At 46.7% G+C, this 21,426-nt stretch overlaps 1 protein-coding gene across 1 annotated transcript in view; it reads left to right on the top strand.

The window, feature by feature from the left end:
* The first annotated feature begins 12,849 nt into the window (after nucleotides 1–12,849).
* The window catches only part of FOXO1 (forkhead box O1), a 61,649-nt gene continuing 53,072 nt past the window's right edge, over nucleotides 12,850–21,426 (top strand). The window contains exon 1 of the mRNA XM_066313223.1: nucleotides 12,850–13,506. Within this exon, the coding sequence (XP_066169320.1) occupies nucleotides 12,907–13,506 (600 nt within the window). The 5' untranslated portion in view covers nucleotides 12,850–12,906. The remainder of the gene's footprint in view (nucleotides 13,507–21,426) is intronic.

Genomic DNA, 21,426 nt, shown 5'->3' with positions numbered 1-21,426 from the left:
TAGCAGGTGAAGGGAGCAATCTGAGAGGGAGGAAGCCTACCCTTTGTAGAGCCAGTACCAGCTGACTCCATCTGCAGCTCTTCCAAACAAGGATATTCTGGTGTTCTAAAGGCCATTGGTAATTCTGACTATAATTCATGCAGACTTCAAAGTAATTGTCAATCTTCTGCCCCTTTCCCAGCCCATTTTCAGGTCAACATACTGATTTTTAAGTTGCTATTAGGGCTATAACACTTGCATGGCATTTTAAAATAAATTCAGTAGCAGAGGTTGAACAACACTAACAGATTACTAATTTATGTAGCTTTTATCAAAGTGAAGCACAAAGACGGTTTTTAATCATAGAATCAAAGAATGGTTTGGATTGGAAGGGACCTTAAAGATCCTGTAAACTCACAGCTAAATGTAAATTTGTGTGTTTGATAGTACTGTGCAATAATGGTAATGATGGTATTAATAAAATACTATTATTAGTCTTTTATTGTAGGTCAAGGGAGATGATTTTGCCCTTCCTCTTCACTCTCAGGAGACCCTACCTGGAGTGCTGCATCCAGCTCTGGGGTTCTCAGCACAAGTAGGATGTGGATCTGTCGGAGTGGGTCCAGAGGGGGACCATGAAGGTGATCAGGGCAGGAGCACCTCTCCTAAGAAGACATGCTGAGAGTGGGGGCTGTTCAGCCCACAGTAGAGAAGGCTTCAAGGAGACCTTAGAGCACCTTCCAGTACCTGAAGGGGGCTACAGAAGAGCTGGAAAGAGACACTGAACAAGGGCATGGAGTGCTAGGGGAAGAGGCAATGGCTTTGAAATGAAAGGGGGTAGATTTGGATTGGGTATTAGGAAGAATTTGTCTCTGTGAAGGTGGTGAGGCACTGAAACAGGTTGTCCAGAGAAGCTGTGAATGCCTCATCCCTGGAAGTGTTCAAGACCAGGTTGGATAGGGTTTAGAGCAATCTGGTCAAGGGGAAGGTGTCCCTGCCCACAGCAGAGGGATTGGAACTAGATGGCATCTAATGTCATGACCAACCCAGACCATTCCATGATTCTGTGAAATCAAAACAGAAGACCACTTAGCTCTCATGTCTCTTGGGCCAGGCTTTGGATAAGTGAATTTTCTCTGCCTGTTTTTCTTCCTCAACTACAAATGGAGTTAAAGGTGATTGGCAAGGACTAAAACTCAAGTTTTAGATGCTTGAGTCATGGCAGGTGAGTCTTACCCACTGCTAAATAAAGCCACACACAGCTTCTTAAACGCCCATCTCCCCAGAAGCCTCGTACAGCAGAAAAAGGACTTGAAAGCCGCTCTTCCACCTTATGACTAGGAAGATTGCAGGTACTTTCCCCTTTGCCTGGAGATATTGTTAGAAGGCAGCAGAGGCCCATTTTAATGCCATAAAAAGTTAGTTACCTCCATTTTGCCCCCAACTTAGCTGAGCAAAGGTTTTGTGTAAGCCACATGCACTATACTGAGAAACAGGGCTTTTTCCCACGTTCTCGCTGTGCCCGCAGTGATACGGCTGGCAAAAGCTGTTGTCTTCTCAAAAGGAAAATCATACATCTGAATTGTTTCCAATGGCCTGGGTTGCTCTTTTGGTTTCTAGCTAAACACACTGCATTAGAAGAAATTCCTGTCACGAATTGCCTGCTTCCCCTACCAAGCCCTTGTGAATCATCCACAAGGGAAAAACACGGCACCGCTACCATGCTGAGCATAGCAGCTGCCAGGCTGCTCTCCTCGTCTGCTGCAACAGGATGCCCAGAGTGAGCATTCAACAGCTCTTGTGGGTCGAAAATATGAAATCATATTCAAAGTTTTTGACCTATTTTTCACCCCAGTTGATTCAAACAAGATATGCCACCATGGTGTTGGAGAAGTGGTTTCCAGAAACTTTCTCCCAGCAGGGCTGCCTATGACAAGAAGTGTAAAAAGTCTCTGCGAATCAGGGAACTTATTCTGTGGTGCAATCTGTGTAGGAAAAAGTTCACTCGCCACTTTTTGCTTGGCTCTGCCAGTGCAGATTCAACATCTCGCAGCTTCGATTCCCGCAAAGCGCTCTCAAAATATTTGTCACAGTCTGCTTTTGCTTGAAACCTACAGAGCAGAGCAAGCTGTGCAGCACAGCATGCCAGCATGCTTGTGAAAAATCCCTTCTGGATGCCTGTCACTGCTCTGCTTAGCACTTTGCACGCTGTCTCTAGCCATTTTCTTGACCTTGTGTTTACCTCCGTGGCACTTACCCACTTCCTCGCTCAGCTGCAGCTCTCCTTGGCTGGCTCAGGCACTGCTGCACAAACAACAATCTGTCAGCTAGGCCATAACCCTGCCGAGGAGGAGATGCGCTGATTTCATCTGACATTGGCACACGAGCTGGATTAAAATATCAAAGGAAGGATCTAGTGGTGTAGGTGTTTCTGTAGACCCGTTTGCATGACTTCACAGATGTTGCTCAAATAGATGGATATTTTCTGACCACTGTAAGAAAATCTTGATCATGGAGGTGGAGTACTACCCACAGTGTAACAGTGGTGTGTGGGACGAGGACTTGTGTAACCAATGTGCTGGTGATCCCCAGCTCATGTTTTGCAAACCACCCATCTGGCCACTGAGCTACTCTGGCTGCTGATTTCACACCACCAGCAGCCACTGAGTCTCCTTTCTCACCTGCAGCTGGACCAAGCTGAAGGCAAAGAGGGGATGAAACTGGTCTGCAGACTCCTTCTGCAGAGGTTTTCTTCTGGGCTGTGTTGGGCCACAGAATACTGTCTTGTCCCTGGAGAAACAAGAATTGAAAGGAAAGGTTATAATGCAAATCTGTAATGTTCCAAAACTGCAGGAGGACCAAGACACATTCCTGAAGACCTGTCAGAAAAGTAAATAAAACTAAGAGCTGTTCTGGTGAGTCAGAAATATTTGGTTATCACTGTCTTTTAACTATGACCCTTGATAACCAGTCAGCTACAGAGAAATTCAGTGTACTCAATGATGAGTTTTGCAATCTCCCCACTCAGCTACCAGATTTTGGTAGCTTTTTAGGAACATGGTGGCACTGTTTTGGGCTTCTTTGCCATAGCCCTCTCTTCTTCTTGTCTTCTCCTTTTCTTTTCCTTGCCACCCTTCACAGAGACCTCTACAAGATGACAGAAAAACACCTTCTTCACTCTTTCTTCACCTCTTCAAGCTGCCAGCTGTTCAGCACTGGTTGAAGTTGGTGCCCTGAAGAGGTCTGGATGATGTGCCATAATAGAAGAGGTGCAAAATACAGTTGTTGTCCATCCGTCAGTCTCCAGGATGAAAAATCTGGAGACTATTGGTGACAATCCAAGTCATCTCCCAGCCTTGGGCTTCTGCTTCTGCAGCTTCCTTCTCCACAGCTTTGGGGCTCTGGAAAAGGGTAAGTCCTTTCCTTTCCTCTGTGCTTTTCAGCAGGCTGAGTCCTGCTGGTTTGGGGAACTGACTTTGAATGGGTTACACACTGCTGGGCAGGATTTTGGGTGTTTCTCTGGAGGAGGCTGGACATCTGCTTCGTGCCCTGGGTGCCCCTCTGCTAGCAGGGGCTTGGGGAGGAAGGGTCTAGACACAGTGAGACTGGTGCCCGTGTTTGCACTCCTGATTTAGTTCCAAAGTCGAAAAAAACCCCACTCATTAGATTCACATGATGGAGCAGCAAAGAAAGTGTCTTTTTATGGAGGCTGAGAAAAATCCACAGAGATGTGGGTTGCAGTTATTTGTCTGAATGGCGCCTCCTGACATCACGAGTGGCTGGAAAGGCTTGCACAGGAACAACAGAGAAGGCAGCTCTGCCTGGCTCTGTTAAAGCCTAAACACTTTCAGCATCTAGAACTGGATTTCTTGTTCTTCATTATAGAAGTCTGATTTTGTGTAGAAAGGATAATTTTTGAGGCTTGTGAGAAAAGTGTCCTTCTTACTTTTTTGGAAAGTGACTGCACCACAGATATTTTACAGAGAGTAAGATGAGGTGTGCAAGTAGAAAAAATGGAAAAGGTTTTACTTTTTTTAAAAAAGGGAAGATATCAGCTGAAAGGAAAACACATCTGACAGGTCTGGGAAGTAAAAAAGGAGTCCTGCTTTTCTGCACTCAATTTCCTATAATGTAAAAATTAAGTTTTACAACAGAACTATGCATGGCTCAACTTTTTAACAAACCCATATATGTTAAGGAGTTCTTTAAAATCCAGTTTCATCCCTCATCTATTTTATTTTATTTTGGCTCTTGAGTTCTTCTTCAAGTGTGTATCCACATTCAGTGGCCATTTCTGCTGGGCCCTTCTGGGTAGATGGCTTGCAAGAATTGTTGAGGGTGTCTTGGCATTTATTCAGGTGAGTCAAGGATGGAGCAGCTGGCTGCCTGATACAACACTTCATCAAGAGCTGTCAGTCTCTGAGCCCCCGTGGTTGAGGAGCTGTGTCCAGAATGGAGCATCTCTGGGCAAGGACTCCTTTGTCAACTCCAGATCTTTCCTCTTCTTGCACCACTGCCTGACTTTGCTGGAACACCACAGGGAATCATAGCCTGGGGGTGCTCACTGCAGACTGGTGAGTGCTGCAGGGTGATGGCAGCCATGCTTCAGAATTAAACAGAAAGGAAATGCTGACTGGCTCTTGCATGGCAGAAAATGAGGCAGGACCAGCTTCCCAGCACACACTCGACCATGTGAACTTCACTGCAGTGTAGCCTTTGGAAAGGCAAAATTACCTCTGACTGCACCAAGGGCAGAAGCTCTGGTTCCATTTGCCCACTAAACAACAATGCACACTGTGGTGGGGGGACAGGAATGTGGCCTGGGTGAGCCCTCTGGGGGACACCCATGCAGACCTGCCCTGGACACCTGGGGAGGCCTATTGTCCCTTGGAGCTCTGGAATGACAGCTCTTCTGTGTCTTTTAAGTATTTTTGTGGGTTTTTTGTTTTGCAAAAGTTTCAATTTGTGGTGCTCTGATACACATCCTCTTTCTTCATACAATGGACATTTCTATCCTTGTTCCATGATCATCTTCTTTCTTTCTAATTTTTTTTCTTTTCTTTTTTGATAGTTTTTCCCTCATCATGACTTATTTTTGTGATTTTCTTATCTAACCACCACCCTTTCCTTCTTCCCTTTTTTCCTCTGTTCTCACTCTTTCCTTTCATTATATTTCCCTTTCTCCAATGGCTCTGGTACCTGTTGGAAGGGAAAGCATATCCCCTGTGAATGCCTCAGTGAAGAGATCCCCACTTGAGCAAAATGATAAAGTGATACTAAAGAGTCCAATTTCTCTATTAGATTAATTTTTTGTTTGCTTATGTCTTTTTTTTTTTTTTTTTAAGGTTTTGGATGGATTTTTTTTTTTTGTTGTTGCAAGATGTTTCATCAGCCAGCAAGGTTCATAGCCACAATGGGAGTGAAGAGTGAAAGTAGGTGGCTCTCAGAGAGCCACTGCAGAGTTCTGTGCAGCTGGAGCAGAATTTCTGTAATATGTGGGTAGATGGATCTGAATAGCCTCACCATGTTCTTCTTTGCACCCCACACCTTTCTGTGTCTCAATCCCCCTCCTATATCTCATTGGAGATCCCCATCTCCTTTAGGGATAAAAAAGAAGACACCAAAACTGCTGCCCAGCATGTGCTTTCCCATTAATGACCTTGTGGCAGGAGCTTGTTTGGTCATGGTTGAGGTTCACTCTCCGGGGCTTGGTAGATGTTCTTGTAAAATTGAAACTCCTGGTTGCTCTTCTTATCTGTTTGCAGGCCGGTGTGTGGTGTGCCTCTGCCTCTAGGCAGAACCTGCCGCTGGGACCGCGCTGGTTTCGGTTTCATCAGGATATTCTCCTCCCTCACAGGCCAGGCACAAGCAAAGGCTGCGTTTGCAGCACCAGATCTCAAACCGCTCACACAGTTAACCACCAGGGTTGCAGTGGATAGACTTTTTTTATACCCATTTTATACCCATATGTCCAAGGGAAGTGGAAGAGTGAAGCTGCCTGGGGTTGCTGTCTGTGGGCTGTGGGCACTTACCCTATGGACAGGATTTGCTCATTACAGACCTTACCCACTGAGTGTCCTGCCCAAGATTTGCCTTCTGTGGTGTGCTTGTCACCAGCAGCATAGGAACATACGCACACTTGTCAAAATACAGTCTTACTATTATTGTCTAGGCAAGTTTTCATCTATATAAATCTAGCATAAAATGCATATCATGCATATGTATTTGTATAGCATATACATAATCACCTCTTTGTATGCAAATACAGTAATATCCATAAGTAAATATGCTTTTCAAGCATGAATTCAGCAATGGAAAAATATTTGCTTTTAAAAGTAAGCCTTTATTATGCCTTCATGCTGATTCTGCCTGTGAATTATTTTTCTTGTTGATAACAGGTAGCTATCAGTTTTCCAGGGAAACAAAGGAAAAGAAGATGAAACAGTTGTCAAGCACTGCATTGTACCACGCCATGAATTTTCCTTCCTATGGGCTGAAAAGAAACCACTGAATTATATCGTAACTGTCAAGTGTCCTGTTTTTAGTTTGTTGCTCAAACACAAGAAAATTATTTAATATACAAAAGCTATCATGCAGAGCCAGTTGGTCTTTCCTTCAGCAATATATAGAGGAAAACAAGGAATGAGAAATGCACCTGAAAATGGTGAAACATTGACAGTAGAATGTTGGGGAATATTGTAATAGATCATATTTATGACAAAACAGAAACTCAACACCCTGGAAAACATACAGAGCTCTTGAACTGTGTTTACTTCCAGGCACATTGGCCTTTGCATAGGGGTGGGCCGGGTGATTCAGCTGAATCTGAAACCTGATAAACTCTTGCCTTCTGTTTTTACATCACAGCCAGTGATTGCACATGACACATTAGGAACAGATACCGCTATGCAGAGGCTACCTTTGGTATTTATTGTATCAGTCCTGGTCAGGATCATTCCTTGGTCATGCTGCACTTCAGCCTTTCACTTACGAGTGTGTGTATGTGGGTGATAGAGGATATATGTTTAAATGGGGGGTCTTGAGCCTGGATTGTGAGTTGAGAGAAAGGCTTGTGTGAAATATTTTCTTCTGCTGAGCTTCTGTTTGCAAACTGTGACAGCAGACTCTGGTTCCCAGTAACTTAATTTAAAATTAAATTCTGATTCCTTATAAAATTGCCATTTAGAAATGGTTTCACAAAACTTTACCCTTAAACCTTTATTGTTAACATTTTTGCAGTTATTGAGAACAAATGAGGTATGAACAACACCAAAGGAAACTGTTCAAAAACACATAATAAATATTTTTGTTATCTATTTTTAGGAAATAATGTTTTTTAATATTATTTTTTTAAAAAAAAATATGTAGCTAAATATTTATTGGGGCACTTCTTTTAAGCCAGGGAGGTTCATCGTCAGCGGCCTTTAGGTCTGCACCAAGATTTTGGTGGCCCAACACCTAGCAGCTCCATCTCCTAGCCTGGGAGGCACAACCCCACCTTTGTCCCACTTGACAAGTCTCTTTTACCCTTCTTCCTGGCAGCAGTGCCTGGCAAGCCCTCTGGCCACTCTCTGCCACCAAAGCTGCTACAGAGAAATTGGGGGAGGAGGAAGGAGTTGGCTGCAGGTTGTTGCTGTCTGGTTTGAAGACTCACTGTCAATTGCTGGTGGTGGAGGAGAGGAAGAGGAGGAGGAGGAGGAGAAGGAGGGTGAGGAGAAGCAGGAGCAGGAGAATGCGGCTGTGGCTGTGTGAACCCCAGTCACAGCAGCCCAGCTCCCTGCAGCAGTCCCTGGGGAGATGAAGGGAGAAGTGTCTGGCTGTTTGAGCAGCTCTGCCATCTCCAACCACAGTTCCCCATCTCCTCTGAAAAGAAGGGGTGGGCTGCCTGAAGCTTGTCTGGGGGCTGGAGTTGCACCACATTGTGCAAAGATCTGTCAGTTCTCAACTCTGAAATATGTCCAGTGAGGTGGGCAACCAGTGAAGTCAGCACATAGTCCCAGTTCTAGCCACATGGATGTAAATCCAGTAGGGCCTTGCTGCTTCTATGGGAGCATTCAGAATTTTTCCCTGTGTGTAGGAGATGGATCTAAACCAAGATAACTTCAAGCCCCTCACCAACAAGTACCCTGTGGTGACAGTACAACTCTGTGGTGACACGAATTTTTTTATTTTAAGGACCTGGACCAAAGCTGGTCTGTGAGGTCCTCTGCACATCATGTGAATTCACAGCGGGCAGCTTTCCTCCCTGCAAAGGAGGACAAGTAATTTTGCCGTTGTTTTGCCGTCTCTCTGCAGCATCCTGTTAGCCTGTAAAGCCTTTGTGTGCACAGCCTTTTTCTCACTGTTGATGCAATGGCAAGAGGGGTCAGAAATTTTGCATTTTCCATGTCAAGTGGGATGAGTGGGATTTGCTGGCCTAAAGTCAGCTGGCTGAAAGTGACTGTGAAACACCTGAAGTAAGAGCCTGGCACCTCCATGTCCGATCAGCTCCACTATCTGGGGTGGTGAATCACCCACGGGAAGAACATATTTCTCTCCAGTGACCATGGAGTGACCCTAAATATGACACCCCACCTCTCCCTGGGCCAGGCAGACCCTGACCTGCCTGTGGGGGCTGCTCTCCGAGGCGGGAGGCAAAGAGCAGGTGGAAAGGGAGTGGGCTCACCAAGCTGTGGTGAGGGATCAGCAGATCTTTAAATTCCATCTGTGGTTCATGCGGTTGGTGGGGAAAGGTGTGCAGGCCCAGGAAGTAACTCACAGCAGTGAAGCTCCTGGTCTGAAATGCCATGCAAGAGGGACTGCCTTTCTCCAGTGGCTCTTTAAGAAGCCTCAGATGGCTTGGGAGAGCACTAGATCCTTCGAACTCCCTTGGCAGGGCAGTGTAAATGCCTTGTTCAGCCAGGACATGTCCAAACCCTTCCGTGTGGGGCAGCCCTGGGCTACCCTGGGCTGGAGGGGGGACTGAGGTGCCCTGCCTGCCTTCTGGTAACTTAGGCTGCTCAGAAACATGCACTGCAAATCACGTCCCCTCTGAGGTTCAGGGGAGGAAACTGGAGGTGCTGAACTACCTCATACTTCCTCAGGAAATAGGATTTCTCCCAGCTCTGATGATACCAGACACAACTCAGTGTTTCATTGTTGCTTTTTGTGCTGTAAAATCATTTGTACTCTCTCACTATGCACATACGTGTTAAAAAAAGAGCTGTACATAGAGTACGAGTGCTTTCAACTTCATGTAATCTCCTGATGAATTTAATCATAACCTCAGAACGTGAAATATACAGACAGTAGTAAAAAGACAGCACAGATCCTTTATTTTGGCTGCTTCAAACCCAGAATATGAATAGAAGGCTCTGCTTTATTTCAGTGATGATAAAAGGCAATCTTCAGGTCTTAAATTTGAAAAAAATACAAGTTGATGCTAAGGTAGATAGGAGATATTATATTGTAGAGGAGTAGAAAATGGGAGCAGGAGTAGGAGTAGAGAAATGAAAAGGTGGAGTGTAGGAGGAGGAGGGTGGGAGTAGAAAATGAATTGTGGTGTATCCATCAGCATTTCAGCATTGTGGGAGATGAGATAAACCTAATGCTGTCATTTGTAGATGCAGTAAAATTTCTTGTACTTTCTTCTCATCACTGTGCTGAGCTGTTTTAGGAGGAGGAAGCTCTCCTCAGCAGCTGAATGGGTGGGTTTGTTCTCATAGCATTGCCTAAGGGTGGTCAGCAGTGTTGGAGTGCGCTAGGAGAGCAGTGCAGACAGGGTTAGACACTTTTATTGTGCCTAGCATGTATTGTTTTGACTCTAAAATCTGTTGATTCAATCCCCAAATTCTTGATGGAGCGAAGAAATTCTAAAAAGAAAATATGGCAGATCACATACGTGTGGACTGGGGCCCTACAGAAGAACTCGCTCACCTGGGTGGTCCTGCCAAAGTCAGAACAAACTACCAGGACTACTCATTCCAGCAAAATGCACAGCATTGTCTCACTGGCCTTCATCCCTCCTCCAACCCTCAGCAGACCTGGTCCCAGATGTTGGCATGCACCAGCCAAAATCTCTGCAGCTCAGCTCTGCCTCTTGCATTGTGAGTCACGGGGCCACACTTACTGGGCAAATGCATAATTTAGAAGGTTCTGGTTCTATCTTCTCCACCTCCATGTCCCTCACATCTTATTGCAAACTTCTGTCTGCACTCTCTGTGTTCGCTGCTAACTTTTGAGCTGCAAGAACATCAGTGACATGGGGCACAAAGGCAGCAGAGCCCTGCCAAGAAGATGAGGGGAGTGACAGCAATGTCATGTAGGGCCAAGAAAGGGGAATACAACCTCTATCCTGCAGAATGACCTAGGCTGAACTACAACTGCACTGGGGCTTCCTAGAATCTCCCCCAAGTAGCTTTCTTCCCAGTTTTCACAGTTGGCATCTGACAAAGGAAAACTAGGTTTTTTGTTTGTTTTTTTTTTTTTTTTTTTTTTTTTCAACATCTGCATATACCAATAGAGTTCAGGGAATAGCATCTCTACTTTGGACAAAATAGAAGAGCAGTGACTGCAAGATTTAAAAGAAAAACTCCTTAAAAGAAAGCCTGGGTAATAAATCCACTTCCTTTAGCAGGATGGGTGCCAGTCTGGCTCTTAGACCTTTTTTTTTTTTTTTTTCAGACACCAAGGAAAGAGAAAGAAAATGTTTCTGTGTTCTCAAGCACTTCTTTTGTTTTGGCTCCCATTTAAACACATCCATTTGCAGCACGTCCCTGGCTGCTTCTCACCATTATATAACCTCTGCTTCTCCAAGGCAGGGTGCTCTCCCTTAGTGCAGGGCAACTACTGCAGCCGAGTTGTGTAACAGTGCCACATAAAGCTGTTCCAAGCTGAAACGTGGCATGAAAGTTATTAGGTTGAACTGGGACTACTTTCTTTTCTTTTCTTTTCTTTTCTTTTCTTTTCTTTTCTTTTCTTTTCTTTTCTTTTCTTTTCTTTTCTTTTCTTTTCTTTTCTTTTCTTTTCTTTTCTTTTCTTTTCTTTTCTTTTCTTTCTTTTCTTTTCTTTTCTTTTTCTTTTCGTATTTTTCCTTAAACTGAAAAAAAAACACCAAAAAACAAACCCCGAAAAAAAAGATGTTTTCTAAAATCCGTGGGCTAAACAGTATAAATTTGTGGGTTGAATTTTTTAAAGGTTTTACAAAACATAGAAATGACTTAAAGGCAAAGTAACTCTGAAATCTGATGAGCAGCCAACCTATAATGAGGTATAATCACCTTTGGCATTTGGTAAATAAACATCACAAAAACAGTGCTTTAAAATGTGATCAGTTACTATGCACTTATGCATATTTTGCTGTATAGTTAGGTGTCATCACATATTTTAAGAAGTGTTTTCATAATAGACAGCATGAGTATCTAGATGTATGATCTGACACTAAATTACATGCTGTGGCCTAAATCCAGTCTTGTGTTCTCTCCCCTTCATTATTGTTACTCATTTTCAGAAAATATTTTTATAGGAACAATGAACTGCATTTAAATAACATTAACACTTTCTGCCTTGATGCAGAGAGGAGGGAAGGGTAACAGGTTTTCTGGCTCAGCTTTGACAGTTACCCAGCTCCGGTGGTTCTTTGACAGGCAGCGTCAAATGCCATGGCTGGTTGTGAATTTTGTGACTTACAGAGCCACGTCTGAAGTGTGCTTTTTAAAAAGCACTCCTCCTACCGAAAACAAAACAGATTTTCTAAAATGTAGGGTTTGCCAGTTTGAACAAGGTGTTGAGTCGTGTCTCATCCTTGGGATTATTTCCCTAGTTTAAGCAAATGTCTTCTTTTTAAGTTTAAACAGAATAATACTTATATGTTAAATCGAACATATACATCATTGTTGGCGAGCAGGGGAGGCAGAGGTGATGTGTCCTGTGACTGCTGCCTCATTGAAAGAGAAGAATACGAACCGTAACGAACTAAGTAGCCCTGGGGTTTACCGGGAAAACTATGAAGTATGTTCAAAAGTTGATTTAGGATGAAATTATCCCGTGCTTCGTGCCTGCTCACGGAATAAAACACCAGCACACAGTATGAAAACATGCTCAGCCGAAGGGGAGATTTGTCACTTCGGGAGGTGCAGACACTTCTTGGCGAGGAGCCGGCCAGGGAAGGAGGGAGGGAGGTGGGCAGAGAGGCAGGGCAGCTGCGGCACCCCCGGGCCGGCGTGCGGAGCTGCCAGGCGCTGCCGGGATCCCGGCGGGAACGGGGAGACGCCCCTCGCTCCCGCGTACTCCCACAGCCGCCCCTCTGCAGCCGAGGGATGCTGCCAGGTCCCCGCTCATCCCCGCCGGCAGCGACCGAGGTAGAAACCCTCGCGGGGGCGTTTTCCGCGGCCATCCCCCCGCGGCTCGCCGTGCGAGCGCTGACTGCCTTTGGGCAGCCCCGGCCGCGGGGGGCACCGCCGGCCGCCCGCCCGCCGCTCCTCTCCCCGCTGCGCCGCCGGGAAACAAAAACCACCCAGAAGCAGCACGGGGGCACGGGCACCCTCCTGCCAAAGCGGCCCCGCGGCGGGAGGCGGGCGGCGGCGCGGCGCTGCCATTGGCGCGGCGCGGGCCGTCCCTCCCCGCCGGGAGGAGGAGGAGGAGGAGGAGGAGGAGGAGGAGGAGGAGGAGGGAGGCCGGAGGCGGGCCCGCGCGGGGCGGTCGCTCCAGTCGGTGCGCGCCGGGCGGCCGGGTCGCTGCTATTGCAGTTGCCGCGGAGGGCAGGGATCCGGGAGCAGGGCAGGGTTTAGGGCTGCGGGGCCGGGAGGTCAGGCCGGAGGTCTAGGGCGGCGGGGCCAGGAGAGTTGGCGGTCGCGCCGTCGGGTCCGCGCCGATCCGCGCCCGGAGCCTGCATGGGGCGGCGGCGCTGAGCCCGAGCCGCTCCCGCCGCGCTCCCGCCCCAGCCCCGCCATGGCCGAAGCACCGCAGCTGGTGGACATCGACCCCGACTTCGAGCCGCTGCCGCGGCCCCGCTCCTGCACCTGGCCTCTGCCGCGGCCGGAGTTCAACCCGCCCAGCTCGGCCACTTCCAGCCCGGCGCCGTCGTGCGGCGGGCAGCCCGATGGAGCGGCCGGAGCCGCGGCCGGGGCCGCCGCCTCGGGAGCGCTGAACGCCGACTTCATCAGCAACCTCAGCCTGCTAGAGGAGAGCGAGGACTTCGCGCCGCTGCCCCCCGCCGCCGCCCCCCCGGAGGCTGCCGCCTGCCGCTGCGGGGACTTCCCGGCGCCCGAGGCCGGCTGCCGCCTCCACCCGCCGGGACCGCCGCCGGTGCCGCCGGTGCCGCCGCCCGTGGCTGGTCTGTCACCGGGCCCCGTGGCCGGGCAGCCCCGCAAGAGCAGCTCGTCGCGGCGCAACGCGTGGGGCAACCTGTCCTACGCAGACCTCATCACCAAGGCCATCGAGAGCTCCCCCGAGAAGCGGCTCACCCTCTCCCAGATCTACGAGTGGATGGTCAAGAGCGTCCCCTACTTCAAGGATAAGGGCGACAGCAACAGCTCGGCCGGCTGGAAGGTAAGAGGCGGGTGGTGGGGGACGCCCCGTCGGAGGGGGGTCCCGGGAGGCTCCGCCGCCCCCGGGCAGGAGCCGCGGCGCTGCGGGCGGCTGGGCACGCCGCCCTCCCCGGCTGCATGATGCCCGCTGCGCAGCCTGCAGTGCTCCGGCTCCTCGCTTTCAGTTTAACCTCACGTTTCTACTTCTTTTCACCTTTCCAAAGGGAGGACTCCTAAGGGAGAAAAGCCTTCTGGCCCTCCCGCCGCTGGGGCGCTGAAGGGCCCGGGGCCGCCCCCCCGCTCCCCGCGTTCCCCAGCCCTGCCCTGCCCCGCCGAAAGCAAAAGTTCACGCGGTGTCACGGCGCCGTCCCCGGGCAAAGCCGGCAGCAGCGCCACCGCCTCCTGCTGCCGGGGGTGGCGGCGGGGCCCGGGGTCAGCCCCCGTGTGCTGGCGGTGCCGCCGGAGCTCCGGCGCTGCCCGGCCCGGAACGGGGGCGGTCCGTGCCGCCGTCCGCCCCGGAGCTGCAGGGCTTTGCCGTCGGGCGGCGGAGCGGGGACGGAGGCAAACAGGGATGGAGAAAGAGCGGAGGCAGAACAAGGGTTGCAGAAATACCGTGTGTTTAATGAGTAAGCCGCAGTATTTGACCTGATGGCTTTGTTAAACTTGAGTTGCGGGAGAGTCTTTCTTGTGTTACGCGGTGGGACGGAACTCCCTCCTGCCCTCTCTCCCGCAGCGCAGTCCCTGCCGCCCGAGCGGAGCGGTGGGAGCAGCCTGTTGGCGGCCGGGGTTTGTGCTCAGCCCACGCCGGCCGGGGCCGCAGCCGGAGCCCCCCGGGGATCTCCTGGCGCCCGGGGGACCCGCGGGCACGGCTGCCCCCAGACCGTGCGGGGCTGTGTGGCTGCGGTGGCAGCGCCATGCCCGCGGTACCCTCCAGCTTTGCATCCCCGTCACTGATAAAGGCTTGGCGCTGCTGCCAGTGGATTCTCTCTGTCTCCGAGGCCTCCGTCGAGGAAGCGTCACCCACCCGTGTCCCCGTGCGTGGCGGAGGCTCGCCGAGTTTTGTGACACTGCTGCGTGAGGGCACTGTCAGAAGGAGCTTGTGCCGTCTGCGTACAGGCAGAGCCTCCTCCGCCCTGTGAGGGATTGAATGATGGCAATAAACGCACGAGGTGCGCGCACCTGGCGCGGCATCGGCGCGCTCCGATGTGCTCGGGACTTAGTTCCTGTTAGGGCCAGTCAAACTCTTTGCTTCGCTTTCTAGTATTTGTATTATCTTTTTTTTTTTAAAATGTGTCGGCTCAAATACTGCATTTTATGTATTTTTAATTGCACTGCTAGGAATGTTTGTTACATCGGCTTTTTGTAAATTTCGATCTTTTTAGAGGTAAGCAACATCCTGCTAAGGAATTGCAGATTAATCTGTAACTCATTTTTAGCTGAAAGCTTCTAGGGCTTTTGAAAGTAGTTTGTTAGTTTCTAATGATGTGTTTGACTAAAAAATGTAAAGGGTAATTGTCTGAAGACATCTGTCATGAGAAACTTTAATAGGAGTGAAGTGATTGATAGCTGACAGCTTTTAAATAAGGTAACTTGTCACTTGAATATGCTGCTTTTTTTTTTTCCCAGTAGTATTTTAGTCTCCTTAAGTGCCTTTTCAGAACCAGTAGAAGAGAACTAAAAACCAAACAAACGAAAATAAAATCAAATAGCTCCCAAGTTCCGGCGAGCAAGTAAGAAACACTGATAGCTGTGTAACTTAATCAGCACTTACTATTTTATTGCTGCTCGTCCCGTGGTGCTTCAGCAAGGAAAAAGTCTCGCACACCTCCCTCTAACAGATTGAGCACATCCTATGCCCACATACCTCTGCTGTGACAGGGAGAGCCGCTACTGGTGTGTTTTTTGCCTGCAGTACCCTCTGGTAGAGTGCAGTACGTACCCTGCCACCGCTGGTGGGGAAATACACACGGACTCTCCTTCCATTATTAAATAGTCACTCTGTTATGCATCGGACACGTGTTGCCCCCGTCCCTTTGGCTGCATAGCTGCCAGGCTGCTCTGAAAGTTGCATGCTTGCAGGTTTTACCACTTGAGCAGAGGAAGTGCAGAGTTTGTTAAACACACTTTCAAGTGTAGTTACCAGCAGCCGCTGGGTGTCAACGCTGTAACTCCCCCGGCTGAGGCGTGCAGCCCGTTTGCCTTGTTTATCACCGATTCTCCACGGCTCGGCTGCAGTGAGGGTTACTTTTTGGTTTTTTTTTCCATTTGGGAGCCGCTGGTTTGCCCGTGGTGTGGGGAGCTGCTGTAGGTGCAGGCGTAGGGCTGGGAGCGAAGCCTGAGTCAGCCCAGGGCCCGCAGAGGAGGAACGTCGCTCCAGAGATGAGCACAGATTAGTGACTGACTTTTCTGCTGACAGAGGGAGCGCGGGTTCGCCTCAGAGCCTGGCACTGACTTAGGGCTGGGAGTACATTGTGCGCTGCTGACGCAGGCTGGGAAACGGGGGGTATTTTTTTTTTTTTTTCCCTTCAAGTAAAACTTTGAGACTCTTTGTCTTGTTGGGGTTTGCATGATTACAAGTGCAATAAGGTATCTTTCAAATTCTTCACGAAATGTATGGAACGCACAAGAAAAAGAATGTGCTCTTTCTGCATAGTGGCAAGGCAGTGTTTCTCAGGCAGAAGTTGAGGGCTAATTGCTCTAATGCTTGTGAATATGTACTGCCTTGATTTAATGCATGATGTCGAGCTTCTTTTTCACTGGAGAAAGTTCTGAGGTGTCGACATTATCTGGTAGGAGCTCAAACAGTATCCAAGCTGTTCTGAATAAAAACATTAAAATAAAAATGGCTTTTAAAATAAGTGTATAAGCCAAGGGTATTAGCCAAAAATTATCAGTAACATAAAATTATTTAAGTAGGTAACTTGTTCTCGGTTATACATACACAGTAGTTTATTCCAGGTTTTCTTGTCACAAACTGCTTTATGAACAAATCCGCTGTTGAACTCTAAGGGAGCAAAGTCCCCATGACCCCCCGTGGGGTGGCTGCCTTGAATGAAGCACTTGGGATGGGCTCTGCCAGACCTGCTGCATTGTTGGTTGTGAATGAGTGCTGATAGTGACCTGTGTTGCTCAGAGAAAGCCAAAGCAAGAACAAGATCTGCAGCAGAGATAACAAAGAAATTGTTGTGAAAGTGGCATGGAAGAATGAGACTTTTCTTGTAGTATAGTAGTCAAGTAAGAGCAACATTTTGCCTTACCTGTGACAGGGGGAGATACGAGGCTTAAAGCAGAGGAGGCAAGAATTCCACTGCAGCTGTAGATAACTATTTTTTCGACACAACTATGATAGTTTTTTTGGCTATTCATCATATAAAAAATATAGAACATCTCTATGATGTGCATATTTCATGATGTCTTTGCTTTATGGAAGTGTTGAGATTTATTGTAAGGGAGCTATCACAGTTGAGATTCTTTGGACGGTCTCATCTGTTCAGTCTGCTTTTGAAAATGCGTTCAAATAAAACCCTGTGACTTTTTTGACCAGAAAACATGGAGTTTTGCTGTCACTCATCTGGAGGTGGATGTGTTGTTGATTTTTCTTAGTGGCAAATGCTCAGGTCCCATGGGCACATATATCTCCTTGACTTCTAGTCCCAAGGAGGCTTGTTCATCTGAATTCATTTGCTGCCATTGTTGAAGGAATGCGAATAGATACATAGCTGCAAGAGGGATGGATGGTTTTAAACCTGAGGACAAAACAGGCATGGGACAGGTGCTTTGGGTGGCCTTATCATAGAAGCTCTCTGTGGTCAGCACTGTTTTGTAGTGAATTGGTCTCCATGCAAAATGAATTGTGGATTGTTCTGGTTCTATTGTATTTGGTTTGAAAATCACAAGTAGTCAGAAATATTAGAAAGGCTGAAAAATCAAGAATAATTTTCAATGAAGTTTTTCAAACTTTTTGAATCTAGATCAGCAAACAGCTTAAATTGTGGAAATTTAGATTATTTATTTAAGTTGAAATGAGTGCACAGAATCACAGAGTCATGGAGTAGTTTGGATTAGAAGGGACCTTAGAGATCATTTTTGTGAGGGTGTTTTTTTTTTTTTTTTTTTTTTTTTTGTGGGAAAAATCACAATGGAAGATTGCCTTTAACTCAGCTTGTGTATTCCCTCAGTACTGGTTACACACCTGGGGGCATCTACCTCTGTGCCATAAGATGCCTCCTCAGCTGATTTGTGGCCCTCCCAGCATCATGCTTTGTATTATACATTTATACAGCACACACAGGCATATGCAGGTAGAGGTGTGGCTTTCTGTTCGTGGATTCTGTCTAGGTCAGTACTGTACAGTCATAACTTTTCACATGTGGCAAAAAGCCTCAAGAGCTGGCAGCTGCAGTTGAGTCTGCTCTGCCGTGACACCTGGCCTCTGCCCGCCGTGTTGTGAGAAAACCATTTGGGGTCTTGCATACTTGTCACTGCCACCAAAACCCCTCTTGTAGCAGCTGATGTTGTCTGTGAGTCACCAGCTTACATTTTGCTTAGTTTCAGGTGTGGAAGTTCAGCTTAATCTTTGCAGGTGCAATATGCTCTCCTCACCTCTGTCTGAAAAAGTCATGGCTGAGCTGCATCAGTAATTTGGAGCTTCCCACCAGGGCCTTGAATAATGTTTTAATTTTCTGTTAATTTTCTTTGCCTGTTTTCTATTTGCTGTGGTATCTGTTCAGTTACTCGTATGATTATAGGTAAGACTAAATGCCAAAATGAAATGTGTGAGTGGCTTTGTACACTTGACATAATGAACTAAATTTTCCTGAAGTGCCTGACTTTAAAGAACTTCAGTACAAAGACACGGTAACCGCTCTCTGCCACCATATTTTTTATGGCACACTCAGCTGCTTCCTTATTATCATTATTTTCGTATCACATGGTTTTACAAGTAGTTAGTGAAGCTGATTGTTTGGGGAACTGGAGCCTTTGCTGCCTGTGATGGAAACGGGAAGCAGTGTGGTGCAAGGAGATAAAGATGTTTAGGTGAGGTATGTGAAGTTGCTTTCTTTTTCTCTTTTTCCTTCTTTTCAATACAATAAAATAGGCAATAGTTTTGGTGGTTTGGGTTTTTCAGTAAGGCACCAGAAATTGTGTAGTCTTGAGATGTCTGCTCATATCTTTTCAGTTTCCAAAGCATGATGCTGCCTAAATCTCTGTTTACTCAACTGGTGAATCATTTTGTAAAATATGTGCTTGGCTTCTGAAATAAAAATGCAGATGTATTTTGTAGCCGCAGATTTGTGAAATATCGTAGGGCTGTGGCTACAGAAAATCAGTCCTCAGCCCCTTCTTCCCTTTTGGGAAGAAGTTTGTATATGAAGCAAGGATTATCTGATGGAAATTATTTTAAAACCTTGAATAATGAATAATAAACTAAAACGTAGTCAAGATAACCTGAAATACAGTTTATTGTTTTCCTCTTCTAGAAATATGTAAAAAACGGATATATTTACTTAATTGTCAACTCTTATGAGAAAGGAACTTCAAATTCCCTCATGCTGGCTGCAGATAGTTACAGTTAAGCATATGGTAGTGCATGCTAATATTTTAATGAATTTTGTAGCATTTTGTTTGTTAGTCTGGTAGCTGAAATGAGTTTTAAATATTGGAGAAACACTGTTCTTGGTGATGATAGGTTGTGCTTCAGAAATTAAGTGCATTGGAAAGAGTCACGTTTTGAAGAACAAGCATCTCTGCTGCTCCATAGAGAGCTTCAGCATGAATTGAATTGATCTGTGAAGATAAGTGCTATTCACGTTTAAGTATTATTTTTAAATCTACTTAGTAAACATTGACCATGCATGTTCATCAGACAAAGGTGCATCATTCCTGCACTATGGTTTGTGATATGCAGATGTCTTAAGAGCATGAGGTTTCTTGTTAGGTCTCCATTCCTAATGGAGAAGGAATAAAAAGAACTAAGATGCATTTACTGGATTGGTTATTATCTTCTAAGATCTTCATTAACCTTCATGCTTATTCTAGATTTCGATAGTGGGCACTGGTCTTTATGAGATTTCTTAAAATGATACCTAAAGAGGCACATGTGTTAAGTTTCGAAGCACCTCTGTAGTAAGGTAAAGGCTTAGCAATGCTTTATTTTGTGGTAGATAGGACCAGAGGTGGGTCTAGCTTTAGAAATGTAGTCACTCAAAACCTCCTGGGACACTGACAGCTGCTGCATCAGACAGAGATTAGGAGCTGCTGGAGGAGTGGAGGGCAGCAGTAGGTTTGCCCAGAGGACAGTTACTGAGTTGTTAAAGGCATCTTGTATCACTGCACAGCGTCAATGATGTTAGAGTTCTGTTTGAAAATACATCTTATTCTAAAATGAATTAAAGTTAAAGGTACACGTTTTCTCTTGTTTTGGTCTTAGAAACCTAGTTTTTGGGAATGCATCTGGAAGTGCGTTCAGTCCTGTGGCTTCTTCAAGACAGAGTGCCAGGGATGGCTGTGATTGCATTTTTAAGTAGCCCATGTTCCTCCAAGTGCTTTACTGGTGTGTGGAGTGTAGGCTCGTGTTGGTGTGAGTGTGTGGGGCTCCTTTTTAGCTTTGTCAAGGCTATTGCTGTATAGGTTTTGGGGCCTGGCATAGGAGGGCTGGAGAGGATGTACTGGAGACATGGTCTCTGAAAAAGTACATTTTCAGATTTAAATTTGGACTGATTATCAGAAAAGTTCTAAGCATAGGTGCCCTTAACCATAATATTTGCTGACTAAATTATATCTTCTACCTGCGTGTAATATGTAAGAATTCTTATTTTATTAGCATCTTAATTTTTTTTTTTTGGTATATCTTTCTCAGAAGCCACTTAGTGCCAGGCTTCCATGCTGCTTGTGCACCAGCATGTGAAATGATGAAATGGGCTGGGCTCTGCTTCGTGGATGTTGTTGTCTCTCTTAGAAAATGTTAGAAATGCCCCTCCTTTTATTTAGTTGCCACCAGAATGAAATTTTCATCACACGCAGAAATCAGAAAACCTTTTCTTACTGAAATGAGCGTTGTGTATACATACAGCAGTGATACATGTGAGCAGCCTTTGTGGAAAGTTGAAAGTGCATGAGGCAGGAGATGCTGAGGCTGACCTGCAGCTCCATAGCCAAGCGGTATTGGCACCACTCTCACTCCACTGTTAGTGCTGCAGAGGAGGAGGGTGACAGATGAGCAAAGTGCTGTACCTGGGAGAGCTCTGCACCACGCTGGGTCATTTGGAGCTGTTTGTAAATTTCCGTGCTGGAGCTGGCCCTGTGTGGATGGGCAGTGGCTCCTGGGCAACCCTCCTTGGCCATTCTGCTGGCAGAACCTCCCCTGCTGATGGTCTCAGCTTCAGTGCTGCAGTGCTTTGTGCCTCTCAGCATAGACAGGACCTGTTTATCTGTGACCTGTTTATATATCAAATCTATACAGCAGAGAGGGGTCTTCGCTTTTGGTGGTGTGTTTTTTTTTTTTTTTTTTTTTCTTTTTTGGGCAGGGGAGCTCTGGAGCATTGGAATATGGCCATTAATTTTTGTAGGAGAAACTCAAAAGTGTGAAGTCCATGCTTTTTTTCCTTCCTGAATAAGGGGCATACGCATAATTCCGAATGTGGACTCTCAAAACTGTCAATTTACTCTTGGCTGTCTCACTTGCAATGGCAAGGTAGCAACTTCTTCAGTTTTTTTGTGCTTAACTCCAGAAACTGTGATGTGGGTGGGGTTTCACTTACCCATCACTGACTTTTCGAACTGTGCAGTTAGATAAGACTGAAGCAACTTGCTATAAATGTGGTGACTTGTTAAACCACATTTATTGTGCAAATGAGCTTACATCCTGCAAGATCAGCAGAAATGCTTGGTGTTTGCCTGGATGGAAATTAATTAAAATTTAGCTACTGAAATTAAAGGAATG

The sequence above is a fragment of the Sylvia atricapilla genome, chromosome 2, assembly GCF_009819655.1.
Source record: "Sylvia atricapilla isolate bSylAtr1 chromosome 2, bSylAtr1.pri, whole genome shotgun sequence".
NCBI classification, from domain to species: domain Eukaryota; kingdom Metazoa; phylum Chordata; class Aves; order Passeriformes; family Sylviidae; genus Sylvia; species Sylvia atricapilla.
Note: the sequence above shows the minus strand (reverse complement) of the source record. Positions and strands in the feature narration are given on the sequence as shown.